General features: G+C 44.1%; 1 protein-coding gene across 5 annotated transcripts in view; it reads right to left on the bottom strand.

Moving 5' to 3' along the window:
* The window catches only part of LOC115194258 (ephrin type-A receptor 7), a 73169-nt gene that overhangs the window by 13326 nt on the left and 39187 nt on the right, over positions 1-20656 (bottom strand). For all 5 annotated transcript variants that reach the window (XM_029753794.1, XM_029753827.1, XM_029753816.1 and 2 more), the window contains exon 6: positions 2244-2368. In XM_029753794.1, the coding sequence (XP_029609654.1) occupies positions 2244-2368 (125 nt within the window). The remainder of the gene's footprint in view (positions 1-2243; positions 2369-20656) is intronic.

The raw sequence follows: 20656 nt of genomic DNA, 5'->3' as shown, positions 1-20656 counted from the left end.
GATGTGTGAAGTGCTTTTTCTTGTACCTTGTATACGTTCTTCAATGAATCTTGTGAGGCCTCCAGATATTGACAAGCTCGGATGCTTGGTGTCCAGATGCAGTCTACACTCACCCTGCCTGTCTTCTATACACAGCACCAGTCAAAAGCTGTCATCAAGGCAAAGGGTGGCTACTTTGAAGAATCTCAAATATAAAATATATTTTGATTTGTTTAACACTTTTTTGGTTACTACATGATTCCATATTATTCTAAAAAATATTATTCTAGAAAATAGTAAAACTAAAGAAAAACCATGGAATGAGTAGGTGTGTCCAAACTTTTGACTGGTACTGTATGTAAAACCATATATGAGGAAGTCGGGGTTGTATTTTCTCTTCTTGACAGGGACCGGGTTGTCTGCCTTGCTGTTGACATTGGAAGCAGCAGTAGATGAAGTGGGAGCTGCATGTTTTAAAAACTTGTCCATGATTTTACTCTGACAGCTAGCCTGCATGAGTTAAATGACAGTTAACTATTAACATGTGCAATGCCTGCAGAACACATCTGCATAGCTAGCTGTCAATCAAGCTAGCTGTCTGAAGAAAATCTGTATTATCTGATTGGACGTGTCACATTTAAAACAAAACAATGTTGCAGAGTGCCATTTTTATTGGATCAGTGTGTGTGTGTGTGTCGGGAAATCTGTCATTTCATTGGATCAGTGTGTGTGTGTGTGGGGCGAGGACGTTATTGTATTGGTCAGTGAGTGTGTGCAGCGCGAAACCCTGAGAGTCAGAGTGTAGCTAGCCTTTTCACCACTGCGGACGCCCTGCACGTGTAAAGTCAGCAACAATGAGCGGTGCAGCACACACCTGTGTGTAGCGGTAGCGGTGTGTACAGTCTGCCCCAATAAGCGGTGCGGCGGTATCCTTTCAAAATAAATGTTTTAGTGCGGTGTTTACCTTGCAAAGTAATGTTTTTTAGTGTTTTATTATTCCTGACCGGTAAAGGGGTCTTTTGTCATTGTAGTATGGTCAGGGCGTGGCAGGGGGTGTTTGTTTTGTGTGTTTTGGGGTTTTTGGTCTAGGGGATTTTGGTTCTAGTTTTCATTTTCTATGTTCCGTTTTCCAGGTTTGGCCGAGTGTGGTTTCCAATCAGAGGCAGGTGTCTTTCGTTGTCTCTGATTGGAAGCCATACTTAGGCAGCCTGTTTTTCCTTTGGGTTTTATGGGTGGTTATTTTCCGTTATAGTCTGTGAACCTTACGGAACTGTTTGCTGTCGTTTGTTTTTTCTTTGTTTACGTGTTCTCTTAAAATAAAGAAAGAAGAATGAGCACTATACCCGCTGCGCCTTGGTCTGTCCTTAACAACGCTTGTGACAATATATATATTCTTGCACAAGTCCCGCAACCCCTTAAAATCCTCCTGTGACCACCAGTTGAGAGTCACTGCTGTAAACGCTTTCTATCAAAGCCAATAGGCAGAAAAGAAGCTCTGCGATGCCAGGCTCGGAATCCGTTTGGAATCTACAGACTGCGTGTACTGTGTATTTTGTTGTTGATCTGTAAATTATTTGTCAGCAAAAACACCACATGGAATGCCAAAGACTATTAGGAGAGAAGTCATGCTTGTTTCCAATTTTACAGCTGGGCAGACTACAGCCACAGTACGTGACCCAGGAGACTGATTCCTGGCAGCCTGAGAGGTCGTGCTCAACAGGGTCTGGAACCTCAGGAGCCATGGAATCTAGCCCTTTGATTTGTTGTGTTAAACCCACTCTCCTCAACCTCATCAACCTCCTCACTACCTTGCTCATCTGTTCAGAGTTAAAGCACACGGGAGCTCTATTATATATGAGGGGGCGAGGGAAGATACAGTAAGAGATTGTTAATGCTGGCAAGGTAGTGCAATGAAGTGTGTGCTGCCTGGCATGCGTGTGTGGGTGGCTGTGAAAGACCAGGGACTGATTAAAATCTTATGAGCGTCTCATTCAATTTTGAGACAAAGGACACACTCGCAGAATCCTGCTGATTCCACTCGCAGAGTCTTGCAGATATAATGCAAAATGAAGAGTAGGCTAAATGAAACTAAGAAGAACAGGAGAGAGATAGGGGGAGAGGGTTGAGGAGAGTCAGAGTTGTCTGTGTTCAAAGTTGCCACACACAATCACAGACAGACAGACAGACAGACAGACAGACAGACAGACAGACAGACAGACTCCCTCTGTCTCATTAATGGATTCAGCGGGGCATCACACACTCACTTTTTCGTAGTACTTAATCTCATATTCGGTGATGACTCCATTGGGCTGCTCAGGCTCCTGCCAGGAGAGCTGGATGCTGCGCTGCTGCACTCTCTCCTTGATGACTTCACTGACTTGGGAGGGAGCTGTTGAAAAAAGATGTGTGTCAATACGTGATGGGCAAACATACTCAGAACTCACATCGTGGCACCTGTGTGCTGGAGTTTTACTCTATTAAGTATACTTCCTTTACTTTCTCAAACTCACATCGTCTCACACACACACACACACCACACACACACACGTGCACACGCGCGCGTACGCACACACACACACACACAGTCTTGCAAACTAACCTTGTGGGGACACACAATTCAGTCCCATTCAAAATCCTATTTTCCCTAACCCCTAAACCTAAACTTAACCTTTACCCTAACCCTAACCTTAACCCTAAACCTAGAAATAGGATTTGACCTTGTGGGGACTAACAAAATGTCCCCATTTGGTCAAATTTTTGTTTGTTTACTATTCTTGTGGGGACTTCTGGTCCCCACAAGTATAGTTAAACATGTCCACACACACACACATTCATACACACATACTCACTCCTCCCCTAGCTGCTAAACAACAGTCTTTCTGTGGCCCTCGTGGCTTTGCTACCACTCTGATGAATATTCACATGGCCACTCTTAAATGTTTACACCTCATAATGGATATTTCAATTACAGTAGAAACAGCGGAAGATAGCGTTATCTCAACCAGTGTAAAACAGCAACGTGGGTTATGAATGACAATTAAGTTCAATTCATTCCAGTGAGACTATTCTCCCCCATGGCAGAGGCATTCAAAAAGCATTTTATAGACATTTACCTGTTACCTTGTGACACCTAGTTTATAGCTGAGTAATTATCTGTTGCACTGGGCATGAACTCTGAAACTTTGTCTATTTTTATCTACTTCTACTGCGCAGATACTGTATTGTTGCTGCACCTGGTGTGACGAGCTGTGAAGTTACGATTGTAATTGTACATTGTAGCAGTTCTGAATATTGAAATTCTCACACATTTTTTATATGTCCACAGTTAAGCAAGAGGAAGTAAACACATCGACACGTTTCTTAAGCAAAGATAATACACTCAAGACGTTGAATTCCAATATTTGTGCAGATGGGGCATGCATTGCTCATTGCTGGTGTGAGCTTGAAGATGGACAGATTGATGTCTGATACCCTACTTCCATCTACAGTATCAACCACACAGTCATGCCTCAAGACCAGTTGGCTTCTGAATGAAATGTCACTTTTATTTTCACAGAACCACAAATTATGACCGATACAGTTCAACTCCAAAACTTCAACAGAAAATGGAAAATAGTCCTCGTTGAACTTTAAGTTATTGATATTGTAAGAATATGTCGAAAATATACAACGCAGAGACAGAGGGAAAGAGGGCAAGAAGATGAGAAGTCAATAGAATTAACAATCAATGGAAATTGTGTTTTTTTTCTGTAATGGGGAATTATTTATCAATGGGTCAGAGTCATGGGAGGAATTTATCTATACAGTGAGCCTGAAATAAGATACTTGTTATTTGGCCATTGGCCCAGTTGTACTGCAAGGACTTCTAATTGGTCAACCACAAGCTAGGGCTGGGTAATAAAACAAGATCCTGTCCCTTTGTTCTGGGGAGATAATCACAGGAGAGAACCACTGGAGAGAATCACTGAGAGCATCACTAAGGACAGAGGAGAATGACCATCTACTTCCAAGCATGATTTGTCCTTTTTGAATAAACCTATTTTCCACCCCCTGATTTGCTTTGGGGTCTGTGTTATTAAAGAATAACATAAATTGCTAACAATATTGAGCAGCCATGCTCAAGTGGTGGACCGCAGCTCGGATTCGAACCCAGAACGGGTTCAATATGGACCTGAGGGTCCCGACAAACACAAAAATCACATTTGTAGGAACTCAGTTGGGCTTTTAACTTTCTGCACAAGGTTCAAATTCAAAATTAATTTGCTAGTGAATGGGCAGTTATCCTCTTGTTATGTTTATCACTGACATAACAAAGAGATATTTTTAACCTGTCAGAAATCTCCAGATGATTAACTACTGGCCATGTTAGCGAGATGGGTAAGTTAGGCTAACCAGCTACAGTTGAAGTCGGAAGTTCACATACACCTAAGCCAAATACATTTAAACTCAGTTTTTCACAATTCCTGACATTTAATCCTAGTAAAAATTCACTGTCTTAGGTCAGTTAGGATCACCAATTTATTTTAAGAATGTGAAATGGCAGAATAATAGGACAGAATTATTTAATTCAGCTTTTATTTCTTTCATCACATTCCCAGTGCGTGAGAAGTTTACATACACTCAATTAGTATTTGGTAGCATTGCCTTTAAATTGTTTAACTTGGGTCAACGTTTTGGGAAGCCTTCCACAAGCTTCCCACAACACAGTTGGGTGAATTTTGGCCCATTCCTCCTGACAGAGCTGGTGTAACTGAGTCAGGTATGTAGGCCTCCTTGCTCGCACACGCTTTTTCAGTTCTGCCCATACATTTTCTATGGGATTGAGGTCAGGGCTTTGTGATGGCCACTCCAATACCTTGACTTTGTTGTCCTTAAGCCATTTTGCCACAACTTTGGAAGTATGCTTGGGGTCATTGTCCATTTGGAAGACCCATTAGCAACCAAGCTGTAACTTCCTGACTGATGTCTTAAGATGTTGCTTCAATATATCCACCAAATGTTCCTGCCTCATGATGCCATCTATTTTGTGAAGTGCACCAGTCCCTCCTGCAGCAAAGCACACCCACAACATGATTCTGCCACCTCCGTGCTTCACGGTTGGGATGGTGGTTTTCGGCTTGCAAGCCTCCACCTTTTTCCTCCAAACATAACGATGGTCATTATGGCCAAACAGTTCTATTTTTGTTTCATCAGAGCAGAGGACATTTCTCCAAAAAGTGCGATCTTTGTCCCCATGTGCAGTTGCAAACCGTAGTCTGGCTTTTTTATGGCGGTTTTGGAGCAGTGGCTTCTTCCTTGCTGAGCAGCCTTTCAGGTTATGTCGATATAGGACTCGTTTTACTGTGGATATTGTCACAGTATCCACAGAAGATGGCGCCCCTCCTCGGTCGGGCGGCGCTCGGCGGTCGTCGTCGCCGGTCTACTAGCTGCCACCGATCTATGTTTCTGTGTTCTTTGGTTTTTGTCAGTCTAGGTCCGCACCTGTTTCTTGTCTGTCATTAGTGAGGGGGGGTATTTAGTTTGGTCCTTTGGGTTCGTTTTTTGTGCGGGATTAATTGTATGTCAGCGGGCAGTGTTTGTGTACGCTGTTGTTGTGTGTTCCCAGTAGCGGAACACGTTGAATTATTATTATTGCCGGGCTGCGCCCCGTGCATATTTTTAATTCGTGGATTACCTGTTTTCCCTTTTGGGTATTGTGCGCACCCTGTGCCTTTTTGACCACCGAGTGTTGTCGGTGTAAATAAACTTCGGCACTACTGGACATAAGTCTCCTGCGTTTGACTCTGCCCCTTCCTCCTGCCCTTAAGGATCCGTGACAGATATAGATACTTTTGTACCTGTTTCCTCCAGCACCTTCACAAGGTCCTTTGCTATTGTTCTGGGATTGATTTGTACTTTTTGCACCAAAGTACGTTCATCTCTAGGAGACAGAACGCGTCTCCTTCCTGAGCGGTATGACGGCTGCGTGGTCCCATGGTGTTTATACTTGCTTACTATTGTTTGTACAGATGAATGTGGTACCTTCAGGCATTTGGAAATTGCTCCCAAGGATGAACCAGACTTGTGGAGGTCTACAATTTTTTTTCTGAGTTCTTGGCTGATTTCTTTTGATTTTCCCATGATGTCAAGCAAAGAGACACTGAGTTTGAAGGTAGGCCTTGAAATACATCCACAGGTACACCTCCAATTGACTCAAATGATGTCAATTAGCCTATCAGAAGCTTCTAAAGCCATGACATCATTTTCGGGAATTTTCCAAGCTGTTTAAAGGCACAGTCAACTTAGTGTACGTAAACTTCTGACTCCCTGGAATAGTGATAGAGTGAATTATAAGTGAAATAATCTGTCTGTAAACAATTGTTGGTAAAATGACTTGTGTCATGCATGAAGTAGATATCCTAACAAACTTGCCAAAACTATAGTTTGTTAACAAGAAATTTGTGGAGTGGTTGAAAAACGAGTTTTAATGACTCAAACCTAAGTGTACGTAAACTTCCGACTTCAACTGTATCTAAATATTGTAGTTTTCACAGCCAGATTATGTACCCAGTGACCTCAACCCCCAGGGGTCCCCATTGATTTTGTTGAGTCACTCAGGTATCAAAACACACGACATGGCAAAATGTGTAGAACTGCCAGAAATTTGCTTTAAAACTGCAAAATGTTCTATCTGCCCCATGGCATGGTGTTGAATTGGCGGGAATGAGCTTAAAAATGGCAAAATGTTGTCCATGCCAAAAAGAGGGGTGGGAACAGTTTGGGGTCACAAGGTTGGGGTTTGTTACTACGCCGATAAATGACAATATCAATCCGAACCATTGACATCTAAGAAAAATGTGTGAACGGACCTTCTCAAATAGTAGTTGAGTACCCCTGATATAACGTATATCCTATATCCTATAAGATGAGATGGCAAAGGAATTCCCCATAGGAAGGAGGGGAGGAAAGAGCCCTGATTGTGTGGGAAGGAAGGAATGTTGGTGTTGGAGCTAAAAGCAGATAAAGTGCTGATGTTTCTGTGTCATGCTGCTCAGTGACCCGGTGGGAGAGGGGCTCTAGGCCCTAACACGGCCTGACCCCAGATTTGTTTTAAGATGCCCTCCCCGCTAATGACTGCTGCTGGATTAAAACCTTGTTAGGGCTCATCTGCATTCCTGACAATAATGCACACAGTGGACAGTGGACACCAGAGACGCTGTCACAACCCCCTGTTTTGACATGTCACGTATAATCCCATCAATCCAACCAAAACACTTGAACAATATATCCTTCTCACGATGGCCGGGCAGTTACAGGGACAATTAAGTTTTCCTTTCCGGAGTCACAACAAGCGGTTAGGGCAGCTTAACTTGGACCAGCTTTGATGCTTGTTCTCTGCACCCTGTCATGTGACTAGCCCTTTAATAAGTGCAGACAGCCTCCCCTTCTCCTGATTGATGTAAGTCCTGGTTTGAGTTTAGAACTGCCTCAAGACACCTCTAGTGTGTGTTCCTCTCTGAGGTTCTGCTCTGGCATTTTGTTTTCATATAAACGTGTCAATTACCCTGGGAGGATTTCAGCAGCCATTGATGTGGGTAGATAGATAGATAGATGCAATCTAAAGTGACATTTGTACAGCTGAAAGCACTTGTAGCTCAGTAATTGGATCTTTTTACACTTTACTGTCGGTTACTTGGCTCCATCGACTATTTGTTTGGAGGTTGAACGAAGACGCTGGCTATTGTGTGTCTCTCTCTCGCTCGCTCTCTCTCTCTCTCTCTCTCTCTTCAGCTAAACTAGGACAGCAGCAGCAGCAGCTTGCGTGAGCCACCGTTCCTCACAGAAAACATGACAAAGCCAATAGAATAGATTGAGTCTCTTGCCTGAGATCTGTAATTATACTGAGGTGTTTCTATGATGAGTTGTAACACTGTGACACACACAACCAGACCTCATCATCAGCTCCACCTCATTTAGCCCCCTCTGGCCTTAGGCATTCTGCTGCCATGATTCAGTCAGTCACCCAGCAGCCCCAAAAAATGTAACTCCTCCATCTCACTGCTCCCTCCCCTCCCTCCCTCCTTCACTTAGCCATGGGTGACATAGAGACAAACAATTTGCAGATCAGTTCCACAGGAGAGAAAACCCTAATTCCAGGATAGTAATTCCAAAAAGTAAAGGGTAGCATTGGCCTTTAAGAACCTGCCTCTCCCCTGTGGATTACTATTCAGGCAGCACCCTGTGACGGCCATTAACGACATACTTCAAATTATGGAGGCCAGAACCCAGTCAGCCACTCTGAGACTTTTAACATACCTGAGGGGCTTAGTGTACCAGAAAATGGTATAATTGTTATGCCTGTCTCAAAGTGACTGTTTGGGGGAAAGCGTTTGTGCAATCGCTCACTCTGCAATATTAGAGATCTTATTAGTGACCCGGCAACACCTCCCCCTGTAAAGCTAACTGATCCAGAGACCCACTCTCTCTCTCTCTCTCTCTCTCTCTCTCTCTCTCTCTCACACGTGCCGCACTTGAAAACCTTCATGAATACATTATGCAGGGACATTTTAATATCCGCTTCTTTCACTCAGCCGGTTGGTTCTGAGTAAGTCTACAGTGGCGGAAGCAGTGTCAGAGGCAGAAAAAAATGGCAGCTCGTTATAGAAGCTTCTTTCTTTCTGCTCCTCTGCTTGGCTTGTGAACCAAACCAAGGCTATAAACTACTCGTCTTTTAATTACCAAACTACTGAAGTCACGCTTGAGTATCTTACGCCCACACTATTGATTGAGTATACTAGATGACTTACCGTACACCATCTTAAAAGCCACAGCTACTTGACAGCATTTAAATCCAATACAAGGGGGAGATTGCTGCGTCTATTCTTCAACAGGCTCTGCACAATAGACAGGAAATCTTCTGACAACAGGGACATTTTGAATCAAATGTTTCTGGTCACATGTGCCAAAAACAACAGGTGTAGACTTTGCAGTGAAATGCTTACTTACGAGCCCATTCCCAGCAGTGCAGAGTCAAAAAGTAAGTCACATACATGATGAATAAAAAAAGGAAAGAGCAACACAATAAACACAACAAATACAATAAATAACGAGGCCATATACAAGGAGTGTCAGTACCGAGTCAATGTGCAGGGGTATGAGGTCGTTGAGGTAACTGAGGTAATAAAATATGTACAAGTTGGCAGGGGTAAAAGTGACTAGGCAATCAGAACATAATAAACTGAGTAGCAGCAGCTTATGTAAAGTGTGTCTATGTGTGAGTGTGGCGTCAATATGCATGTGTTTGTGTGTGTTTTGTGGGTGTGAGCGTATGTAGTGTGTGTGTGTGTGTGTTAGAGTGTCAGTGTAGTATGCGTGAGTGTGTGGGTTGAGTCTAGTGAGAGTGCATAGAGCCAGCGCAAGAGAGTCAGTGCAAAACAATTAAGATAAATAAATAAGTAATATAGTGGTCAATGTAAAAAGTCTGAGTAGCCATTTGATTAACTGTTCAGCAGTCTTATGGCTCGAGGGTAGAAGTTGTTCAGGTGCCTTTTGGTCACAGACTTGGCACTCCGGTACTGCTTGCTGTGCTGGAGCAGAGACAACAGTCTATGACTTCGGTGGCTGAAGTTTTTGACCATTTTTAGGGCCTTCCTTTGACACCGCCTGGTATAAAGGTCCTGGATGGCAGGGAGTTCGGCACCAGTGACGTACTGGCCGTACACACTACCCTCCGTAGCCCCTTGCGTTCGGATGTCGAGCAGCTGCCATACCAAGTCAAGTTGCTATCAATGGTGCAGCTGTAGAACTTTTTGAGGATCTGAGAGCCCATGCTAAACTTTTCAGCCTCCTGAAGGGGAAAATGCATTGTTGTGCGCTGCTCACGACTGTGTTGGCGTGTTCGGACCATGATAGGTTCTTGATGTGGACACCGAGGAACTTGAAGGTCTCGGACCCACAATACTACAGCACCGTTGATGTGAATGGAGGTATTTTTTGCCCTCCTTTTCTTGTAGTCCATGATCATCTCCTTTGTCTTGCCTACGTTGAGGGAGAGGTTGCTGTACTGGCACCACACAGCCAGGTCTCTGACCTCCTCCCTATAGGCCAGTTCTATGACCTCCTCCCTATGAACCAGGTTTTTTACCTGTCTCCTCGTCATCGTGTCTTCGGCAAACTTAACGATGGTGTTGGAGTCGTGCGCGGCCATGCAGTCGTGGGTGAACAGGGAGTACAGGAGGGGACTGAGCACAAAACCCTTAGGGGCCCCAATGTTGAGGGTCAGCATGGCGGATGTGTAGATGACTACCCTCACCACCAGCGGGCGGCCCGTCAGGAATTCCAGGATCCAGTTGCAGAGGAAGGTGTTCAGTCCCAGGGTCCTTAGCTTAGTGATGAGTTTGGAGGGCACTGTGGTGTTTAACGCTGAGCTGTTGTCAGTGAGCAGCATTCTTACGTAGGTGTTCCTTTTGTCCAGGAGGGAAAGGGCAGTGTGGAGTGCAATAGAGATTGCATCATCTATGGATCTGTTGGGGCGATATGCTAATTGGAGTGGGTCCAGTGTTTCTGGGATGATGGTGTAGATGTGAGCCATGACCAGCCTTTCAAAGCATTTCATGGCTACAGATGTGAGTGCTACGGTGTGTTAGTCATTTAGACAGGTTACCTTGGTGTTCTTAGGTACAGGGACTATGGTGATTTGCTTGAAATCTGGCCTCCACAATCACCCAACCTCAACCCAATTGAGATGGTTTGGGATGAGTTGGACTGCAGAGTGAAGGAAAAGCAGCCAACAAGTGCTCAGCATATGTGGGAACTCCTTCAAGACTGTTGGAAAAGCATTCCAGGTGAAGCTGGTTGACAGAATGCCAAGAATGTGCAAAGCTGTCATGAAGGCAAAGGGTGGCTACTTTGAAGAATCTGAAATATATTTTGATTTGTTTAATGCTTTTTTGGTACCTACATGATTTCATAAGTGTTATTTCATCGTTTTGATGTCTTCACTATTATTCTACAATGTACAATTAAAAAAATAAAGAAAAATCCTTGAATGAGTAGGTGTGTCCAAACTTTTGCCTGGTACTGTACGTACGGTCACTGTGGGGACAACGTCTTCGATGCACTTATTAATGAAGTCGGTGACTGATGTGGTAAACTCCTCAATGTCATCGGATGAATCGCTGTTTCGCTAGTCTAGCATCCGCTTCATTGGACCACTTCCATATTGAGTGCGTCACTGGTTCTTCCTGTTTGAGTTTTTGCTTGTAAGCAGGAATCAGGAGGATAGAGTTAATGTCCGATTTGTCAAATGGAGAGCTTTGTATGTGTCTCTGTGTGTGGAGGAAAGGTGATCTATAGTTTTTATCCCTTTAGTTGCACAGGTGGTAGAAATGTGGTAAAAACGGATTTCAGTTGTCCTGCATTAAAGTCACCGGCCACTAGGAGCGCCACCTCTGGATGAGCATTATCTTGTTTTCTTACGGCCTTATGCAGCTCATGGAGTGCGGTCTTACTGCCAGCATCGGTTTGTGGTGGTAAATAGACAGCTACGAAACATACAGATGAAAACTCTCTTGGTAAATAGTATGGTCTACAGCTTATCATGAGGTATTCATACTCAGGCGAGCAAACCCTTGAGACTTTCCTAATATTAGAGATCTGTTGTTAATAAAGAGACAAACACCACCACCCCTGGTCTTTCCAGACTCTGAGGTTCTGTCCAGCCGATGCATAAAACCAGCTTGATTTATATTATTCATGTCCTTGTTCAGCCATGACTCCGAGAAGCATAGCATATTACAGTTCTTAATGTTCCGCTGATTCGATAGACTCGAACGGAGCTCGTCCAGTTTATTCTCCAGCGATTGCACATTTGCCAATAGAACATTTGGTAGAGGCGATGTATTCATTCGCTGCTGTAGTCTCACCGTGCCGGCCTCTATAGGGCCTTGTCCGGGTTAATCAACATGTCATTCGCCTCATTCTCGTCCTAATCGAGGTTAGTGATAGCTGTTCTGATGTCCAAAAGCTATTTTCAGTCATAGGAAAACAATGGCGGAAACCGGTGGAGGCTGCTGAGGGGAGGACGGCTCATAATAACGGCTGGAACTGAGCGAACGGAATGGCATCAAACCATGTGTTTGATATATTTGATACCATTCCACCTACTCCGCTCCAGCCGTTACCACGAGCCCATCCTCCCCAATTAAGTTGCCACCAACCTCCTGTGGCGGAATCATTATGCACCAAAAAAGTTAAGCTCAGCACCAAAAAATACACAAAGTAGCAATTGGTCAGGAGCCGGTAAAACGGCCGCAATTCCCTCCCGCGCCATTCTTTTCCCAACACCATAAACACCTACAAACAACATAGACCTACATTGGCTTCTGATATAAATATTAGACTACGGAAACGGCTGTGATATCACACAGACAGGAACCAACTCAGACCTGTATTACACAGAGTAAGTTGTTTTTCGTCTGTCCAGCGTCCTCTAGATTTCCTCCTGTAGAGACCATAATTTTGATATTTATGACCCACTTTGTTAAGGCACTCAACTTTAATAGACTGGGAGCCTTTTTTAAGACATCTTTTCCAGAAGTCTATGAAAACATCAAGATCGGCGACAGAATGGTCCCAGGGTTGACGCTAACGAGCTATGACATAATTCTGATAACTTCCCATTTGACATTGTGACTCCCATAAGAGAGAAAAACTCCCTGGTATTAAATGTTGGCGGCGCCCAGGAGAGAGAGGGACGTTGAAGCAGTGGGCCAGGGGAAGTAGAACTGGTGTGTGTGTATGTGTGCGTGCGTTTGTGTGTGTGTAGGTAGTGGTTGAACTCCCTCATTGTTACACCTAGGTTCCCAAAGCTATATAGCTTGATTGGCTGTGAGGCAGTGTAGTGCTGCCTGGGCTGAAACTAGCCGGGGCCTTAGTAGCCTAGTAGTGAAAGGTATTCAAATCACTCAGTAGTCTGCACACTGGGAGCAGACATGAAAAAGAAGAGAGAGGTGAAAATTCCCTTTTTGTGTCAGTAGAGGCTCAGTGAGTCCGAAAATAAAAACCTCAGACAATGATAGGCTCGGCCTTTGATGAATGTGAGTGGAACTATCGGAATTGGCGTGACAAGGTTCTGGCTAGTGGGCCTCCACCCGTGAGTGTCCTCCGCCCGCCCTCTCTCCTGCCTGCCCGCCAAGACCAGCCACACACGGAAATGTGCTTCCCCATCTGTCGCTCACAGCTTTGTCGCCTCCATTTAGAGCCGGGGAGGGAGACAGAGAGAGCGACCACTGCCGATGTAAATCGTTCAGCCAGTTAAAGTAACGCTTTCATTTTTTGAGGGCTTCAGCTTTCATGTGGATGACATCGCTGAGTGGAGTTCTTTGGAACTGAGAAATGCCCAAGCTCTGCTCTGCACCTTCAGCTAAACGGGGCCTATCTCCTATCACTGCCATCACTTGGCAATCTCATCCTCTTTTCAAACCAGACATCACAAACAGATAATAAGGATCTATGAATTGTAGCTAAAGCTATGTCTTATTCATCGGTAGGTTACAGTTCATTGATCATCTCTATAGTTTATCTGATTCTAATTCCGTGTGAGGGCTACGTATAAATGAGGATGTGTGGAAATACCCATATATAAGTACCCTTGATGGGGTGTGCTTTAAAATAGAGTTAGAAACAGCTAGAGGACAGACACACTACCTGCAAAATGACAATGCTGGAATATAGGACACCTTTGCAAGGGAGGTCACGGGGGCATCTGTTTCAAAGCAATTAGCAAATACTGATTTGGGGAGGCTTGCTCTTTCATGTTCCATCGGAGAACTGACAGCTCCACAACTGAGGGGCCAATGATGAATACATATCTAACACTTCAGTACTGACAGCTAGACGGGGCTTTCAAAATGACATTTCCACATCATTACTTTCCCGCTCAAAGACCTTTTTAGGAAACCTAGCCTCCCCATCGTATATTAATTTGTATTCTCCTGGATCAGTGAGACATCAAATCCAATTTTCTTGGCTTCAGAACTTTTCTGAAAGTGTCACCGTCTATCATGTACTGTATGTTACTACTATTTTTAAATATCACGTGACAATGATATACTATATCTTTTTTTTTTTAAATCGAAGAAAAGCTTTCGGACCGGAATTTGAATCACCAATGAATAATTTCACGATCGCCCAATTTTATGTCTGCAAAGAAATGAGATTGAATGCGTTTCAGTAGGTCTCCTGTGTGTCACCCTCCATAACAACATGAGTAGAGCCTTGTGCCGAGCTGTGAAGCTGTGTGTGTGCCTCATAGCAGAGAGTCCGCGGGGAAAAAATTTGCTCCAGACCCCTTTCATTTTCATGCTACACTGACGTGCACACATTGTGCGCCATGCGCAACATTCCCCCTCCATCGCGTGCTGACAGGGAGTCCGTTCGTTCGACCCTGCCCCTCGATGGCCGTCCCATGCTGTGTGAACACTGTCCTAATCTCTAAATAGCATTCGGTTGTGTAACAGATGCATAAATCACTGGTCAACTTTGTTACATAATTGTTTAGCCAGCAGGGACCCCACTTATTGAAAATCCACTCCGCTGCTCTGTGTCAGTGGTCAAATTAGGGAACAGGGCTAACCGGGCTGGCAGCCTATCATCAGCCTCTCTGAGACACACCCCGATTCCTCCAAGAGAACAGGAGAGTTGAGGTTTTGTTTTCAAGGCCGGGGGCCAAAACAATTCTGTCTTCATTAGGACATTTCCCTGCCTATAATAGTCTGGGCTAATGTACTAAAATGATGGCACAGACAATAATACATGTTTGAACCCAGAAAAAGAATGGCACTGTAACATACGGAGTAAACAAAGGTTTGTGTACTACAGTACAAACCACAACACTACACCGAGACCATGCATTCACCCCTGAAGTCAAATTTGGCCTCTTTACATTTTTTATTTATTTATTTGATTTATTTCACCTTTATTTAACCAGGTAGGCAAGTTGAGAACAAGTTCTCATTTACAACTGCGACCTGGCCAAGATAAAGCAAAGCAGTGTGACACAGACAACAACACAGAGTTACACATGGAGTAAACAAACAAGCCAATAACACAATAAACAAGTCAATGATACAGTAGAAAAAAGAAAGTCTATATACAGTGTGTGCAAAAGGCATTAGGAGGTAGGCAATAAATAGGCCATAGGAGCAAATAATTACAATTTAGCAGATTAACACTGGAGTGATAAATGAGCATATGAAGATGTGCATGTAGAGATACTGGTGTGCAAAAAGAGCAGAAAAGTAAATAAAATAAAAACAATAACTTCATCATAAAATGTGCATTTCTGTCAAATCCTCTGTTGCTCACATTGGGGAGTATACGAGAGCTCAATTTAATGCAATACATTTTACTAGCTGCCAAATGAGGGCTTTTGTTGACTTCCGTTGGCAATCAAAATTTCACTGACTATAAACAGAAGGCCTGGATGTGAGAGGAGAAGAATGGAAACGGCGCTAAACGCAAACGTGTTTCACGGCGGTCGTCAGAAATAAATGACAAGGTCAAAAACAGAGTGAGAGCTCTGCGGCTTTGTAAATAAATCTTGGTTTTGTTTGAGTCCATCTGAACTCACTTAATTAGATTAAATCCCAGTTGGAGAACAGAACAGAACAGCCTTCCTGGAAGATGTACAGTGCCACATCCCGGATCCCAGATCCTAATTGCAGCATTTCCCCGAGATCAACGGAATTCACCGCCCAATAATGAAGTCATAAAAATATGTTATGCCCGTGCTACTCCAAATCCCTTTTTTCTTGTGAGTCGTACTCTAATGATGATATCTAAGTCCTGCTCGGCACACTGAATGTCACAGGGAATCGTCTGTGAAACAACAGATGCGGCCCAGATGAGAAATGAAAGTAGCGGGACAGGCGGTAATGCACTAACGTAGACGCTTGGTTCTGCTTATCGCTCGCCTCAATGACCTTTCTACTGCAGGCAGCTGCCGGGCATGTCTTTTCAAATATACTAACAGGCCTAAGCAGAGATATGCGTTTGCATACACAGTGGCTTCATCATTTATCTTAACAAAACAAAGGCTCTGGCGTGAAAAGGCACAGAGGCAGATTACAGTGGTGGCTCACGCGGACAAACGTTCCTAAGAGTTGGTCTGACTGCAACTGTGGATATTTACAGGAATCCGCTGCTAACCAGCCACAAGGCCCTCCACCTCCTCATCGCTTCTATTAAAGGTCAAAGCACAGCCCCAGGCCCCCGGCGCATGCATCTAAATCCTTGATTGGATATCCAAGCCATACAGGGATTGAAACGCAAGATAATTCATAAAATGCAGTGTGCTGGTGACTGATGGGGCCCTGCTTGGGTCAGAATCCAGGCATGGCTATTATATAGGGGTTTGGAGCATTATGGCTACTTATCTATGCCTTCCCACAGAGGCAGCTCTGCCTGCCTTAAACTGCCTTAACCCCGCATACTCATTTCCTTATCAGCTGCGAATAAATCTTGTGTTTGGCAACGCCACGGCAAATATTAACATTTCAAATTAGACCTCCAAACAAGCGTTTCGCAGGAATGGGGGGGAAAATGTGATCACCGAGGGTTGGCATCGTAAACATCCATTCTACAAATACCTCTGTCATCACCAAGATGATCACATTAATCAGAGTTCTTATGCCCTTAATCACAGTCTTGGACAGCATCCATCGCAAGGAAATCATATCCATAGCCCCTCCAGCCAAGTCTGTAATTTTGCACTGAGCACTGGTGGGACGCATTGTGCTGATTGCCAACAGATCCAGGCCAAGCAGACAGGCCTCTCCCTGTCTGCCTCTACCTTTTTGAAAAAACACTGAGTCAGGTCCATACCTGTGGATTTCAGGCCAAAGGCAGACTATCTCTTCCCCCAGTGTGGAAAAGAACCCTGCCTACTTGAAACAATTTGGACAGATGCGGGGGTGCAGTATGTTGGGAAAGAAAGACATCATCATCACCTCTGGTACTGCTGTGGCCAGCGTACCAGAGTCTGTAAAAAGATAAAGCAGGAGCAGCACAATCATCAAAGGCTGTGTTTTAAAACACCACGTATTTGTGGTAAAAGTGTATTTTTTTAAACGTTTGGCAAGCAGACAGGAAATGATCAGTGGAAAGAGGGACACATCTGTGTGAGTGGGGACATGGTATCAAAATTGGCATCACGGAATCACAACAGTGAGATGAGAGGCGAGCTGTGTTCTATTCAACAAGCACTTGAATGTCGACTAAACAAAAAAAAAACAGAAAAACAGCTCAGATTATTAGTCCCCCCCAAAAAACGAAAACAACTACAAATATCTTAGCCAACCCCAGTAGTTTTCACCACAGCTCTGACACCCTCCGATTACTGCCAGCTCTTGATTCAGGTGAACTGGGTTTCCAAAGCCACAGGTCACGCTCTCAGAGGGGAGGTATGCTGCCTCACAGCTCTCTCATGTCGGCCCGTAAATCCCCCCCCCCCCCCCGCAAATCCAATAAATGCCTCAGCCACAACCCCGCCTAGCAACACCTCATTCTACCTCCTATTTCGCCACGCGATCAATGAAACCTCCTTCGCTACCGCCGCAAACCACAACCCGGCTTGCGCTGAGGTGATAATGACCGTACATGGAAGTCGGAGGAATAGACCAGGTGGGCGTAGGACGGAGCATAACTCATTCCGCCCGTGACAGGCGAGCGTGCCTGTCCATGTAAAAAACAACATCGGCTTTAGCTGTGCCCCATCCGGGAAACGAAGAGAGAAGAGGAGTGCATTACTGGAGTTAGTGTGCCTAGCGATGAGGGACAGAGCTGGCACGCCCACCCAACTCCAAGCAGCCAGTAATGACGGGGAAGGCCCACATACTAGCAGCAGCGGCCGAGATGACTAAACCCTGCCTCACACACCCAGACAAACCTAGCCCTCAGCCCGCCCTCCACTGAGCCATATAGACAGCTAAGACACAGATTGCGCAAAACAGTCTGCTTAGTCACGGTATAGTTTTGGAGGTCGGCTTTTTCAGTCTGTCATCGACGGTGAGCTTCACTATCATTCATCTGTCTGATGTGAAGCAAGCTTGATGTCTTCTTTATGTTCAGACAAAAACAAAATGACAGGGCATGACGAAAAACAGACACACGCGCACACACAAGCATACATTGACAGGGTGTGGCCCCCTTAGCTCACTTTACACTTCAACATCATGCTTCCAACATAGTTCTACCAGAGAATACAGTAGAAATACACAGTAGCGACGGTTCATTCATCTACACTATGTAGATGCGTTGATGATTTGAAATGTGACGGTCCAACCAGCCATATCTAGCTATTCCTTCTGTCATATTAGCTAAACGGAAACACAAACTGATTGTGATTTAATGTCTGCTTAAAATACACAGAGAATCCCAATGACTGTGTCTATGGGGCTTTCCCATATAACACCGCAAGACAATACAACTCCTGCCTTTTGAGAGTCAGTTTGCCACATCTCCCCAGCTTGTAACAATCTGTTTTGATCACAACTGTAACCATGATTAATGATACAGTGTCAGGTAAAAGCTGTTTTTTTGACACGCTAAAACTTACGTTGTTTCCAACCCTAAGTTGGGAATGAGTTGAACCGCATCAGAAAGGGCAGCCTTCCCTCCCCCTGGGATTTCAAATGGCTGTGATGTGCTACCTGCTAAAACAATGACCTCACTCAGGTTGCTTAGCCGAACCCAGAGCTGACTAGAGAGGATATCTCTCTCTCTCTCTGCCCTACAAAGACCAGTCAGACAGTGTCCTTTGTCCCTCCTCCGCCCTACACAGCCAGCTTCCAGGACATGTGATTGGCCATAATTCGCTGGGCACAAATCGGCTTCAGTTTGCCGTGAGAAGCGCAACACCGCTGTAATACCCAGCAGATAACCAGGTTAGCTCCATTTCCCTAGAAAGCAGCCCCCTAATCCTCTTCAACACTGTGCTGTGTGGGATCAGAATAACAATAAAAACGAGAGTTTTGAAGGTAGCCGTCCCACCTCTCAGCTGGTGGGATATTGGCTAAGCTGTACTGTCCACAACAGTATGACCCTTAACCCAGGAAATAGAGCCACAGGAGGTTCTGTCTGCTGATGTAAGAGGATGTGGTCTGTCTGCTGTTGTTTTGTATTCAGTACCTGAACTGCCTGTGGTTAAACTAATTCCCCCAGACCGCAGCTCTCAGGAAAATAACTGATCTTTCAACACAATAGCTGAAATGATTCTACTGCTACACAAGTCAGGGAAATCATTAATGGGGTATTATAAATGTAGTATTTTTTGGTATTCTGACAATACTAGTAAGTGCATGTATGAGTGTGTGAATATGAATGTGTTCTCACATTTTGACATAGTGCCGGAGCCCAGGGTCCCTATCATTATGAGTTACATTGGCATCATTATTTCATGGTAATTATCCCTCAGAACGTTATTCAGTCACCTGACGAGAGGATATATTTGGTTACTAACTCTTGGCCTTTGTAATGACTCTTTCTTCTCCCCTCAATCTCTGACATAAAGCAATATATCGACACTATCAGTGTGGTAGCCTATGGCACTTTGAATAGAATACAAGGAAGTCTCTAGTACTGAATGACAAACGTTATAAAAGCTACAATTCAAAATTTGACTCAAGGTTGAGAAGCGTTTTTGTAGAGGACAGACCAGCTATATTTATGGAGTCGGATTTTGAAGTACCCACAGAAAAGCAGGACAGCTTTTTTGTAATTGTTCCATTAGCTGCATAATGTTTACTGATTTGGGGACCAAAGCAAGACATTTTAATGGCTTTATGATGAAGTTATTGATAGTTGCTTAAAATGACAAACCCAAGGAATGGTCCAATAAAACTCAGCAGATTAATCCGTTTCTCTGGTTGCATGAAAGGAGGAACACGGCCAGCGGAAAGTATTGAAATGTAAGAGGGGAATAGAAAGGCTGGCAAAGGTCTTTGAAGTCTGATTAAAGTTTGGAGCTTGGCTAGATACAAAAAAAAAAACAATCTTACTCCAAATTTTCTCTCGGGAATTGTCATTTATTTCTCTCAAAGAGAAGGCAGGTGCAGTATGAACACAAGTTTCTTTCATCGGAAGGGGGGGGGGAGAAATTCCCTAATCTAGTACAAATGAAATCGCACTCTGGTCAAATAAAATTCTCAGTCGTCCAACTGGAACTAATCAGTAGTCAATGCCTTGAATCACAATCTCATTGTGTTGCTTCTTAGGGCGTTTTCACACATAATTCTTGGCTATAGTTCAAATCAGAGTTTGATTATTTGCTACATTCTATTGTTGGTTGGTTTCACATTGCCACAGTTTAAACAAACTAAACTGCCTAGACAAAACTTTGTGTCCATGCAAGTCCATTTGTTTATTGGAGAAAAGTGCTCACGTTAACCTCTCTAGGGCAGGTGGCACCAAATCGTCCCACCTACGTAACAGCCAGTTGAATCCTGTGGCGCGATATTCAAATACCTTAGAAATGCTATTACTTCAATTTCTCAAACATATGACTATTTTACAGCATTTTAAAGACAAGACTCTCATTAATCTAACCACACTGTCCGATTTCAAAAAGGCTTTACAACGAAAGCAAAACATTAGATTATGTCAGCAGAGTACCCAGCCAGAAATAATCAGACACCCATTT

Source organism: Salmo trutta, chromosome 1 (assembly GCF_901001165.1).
Source record: "Salmo trutta chromosome 1, fSalTru1.1, whole genome shotgun sequence".
Taxonomy (NCBI): Eukaryota; Metazoa; Chordata; class Actinopteri; order Salmoniformes; family Salmonidae; genus Salmo; species Salmo trutta.
This window is presented reverse-complemented; position numbering and strand designations above follow the sequence as displayed.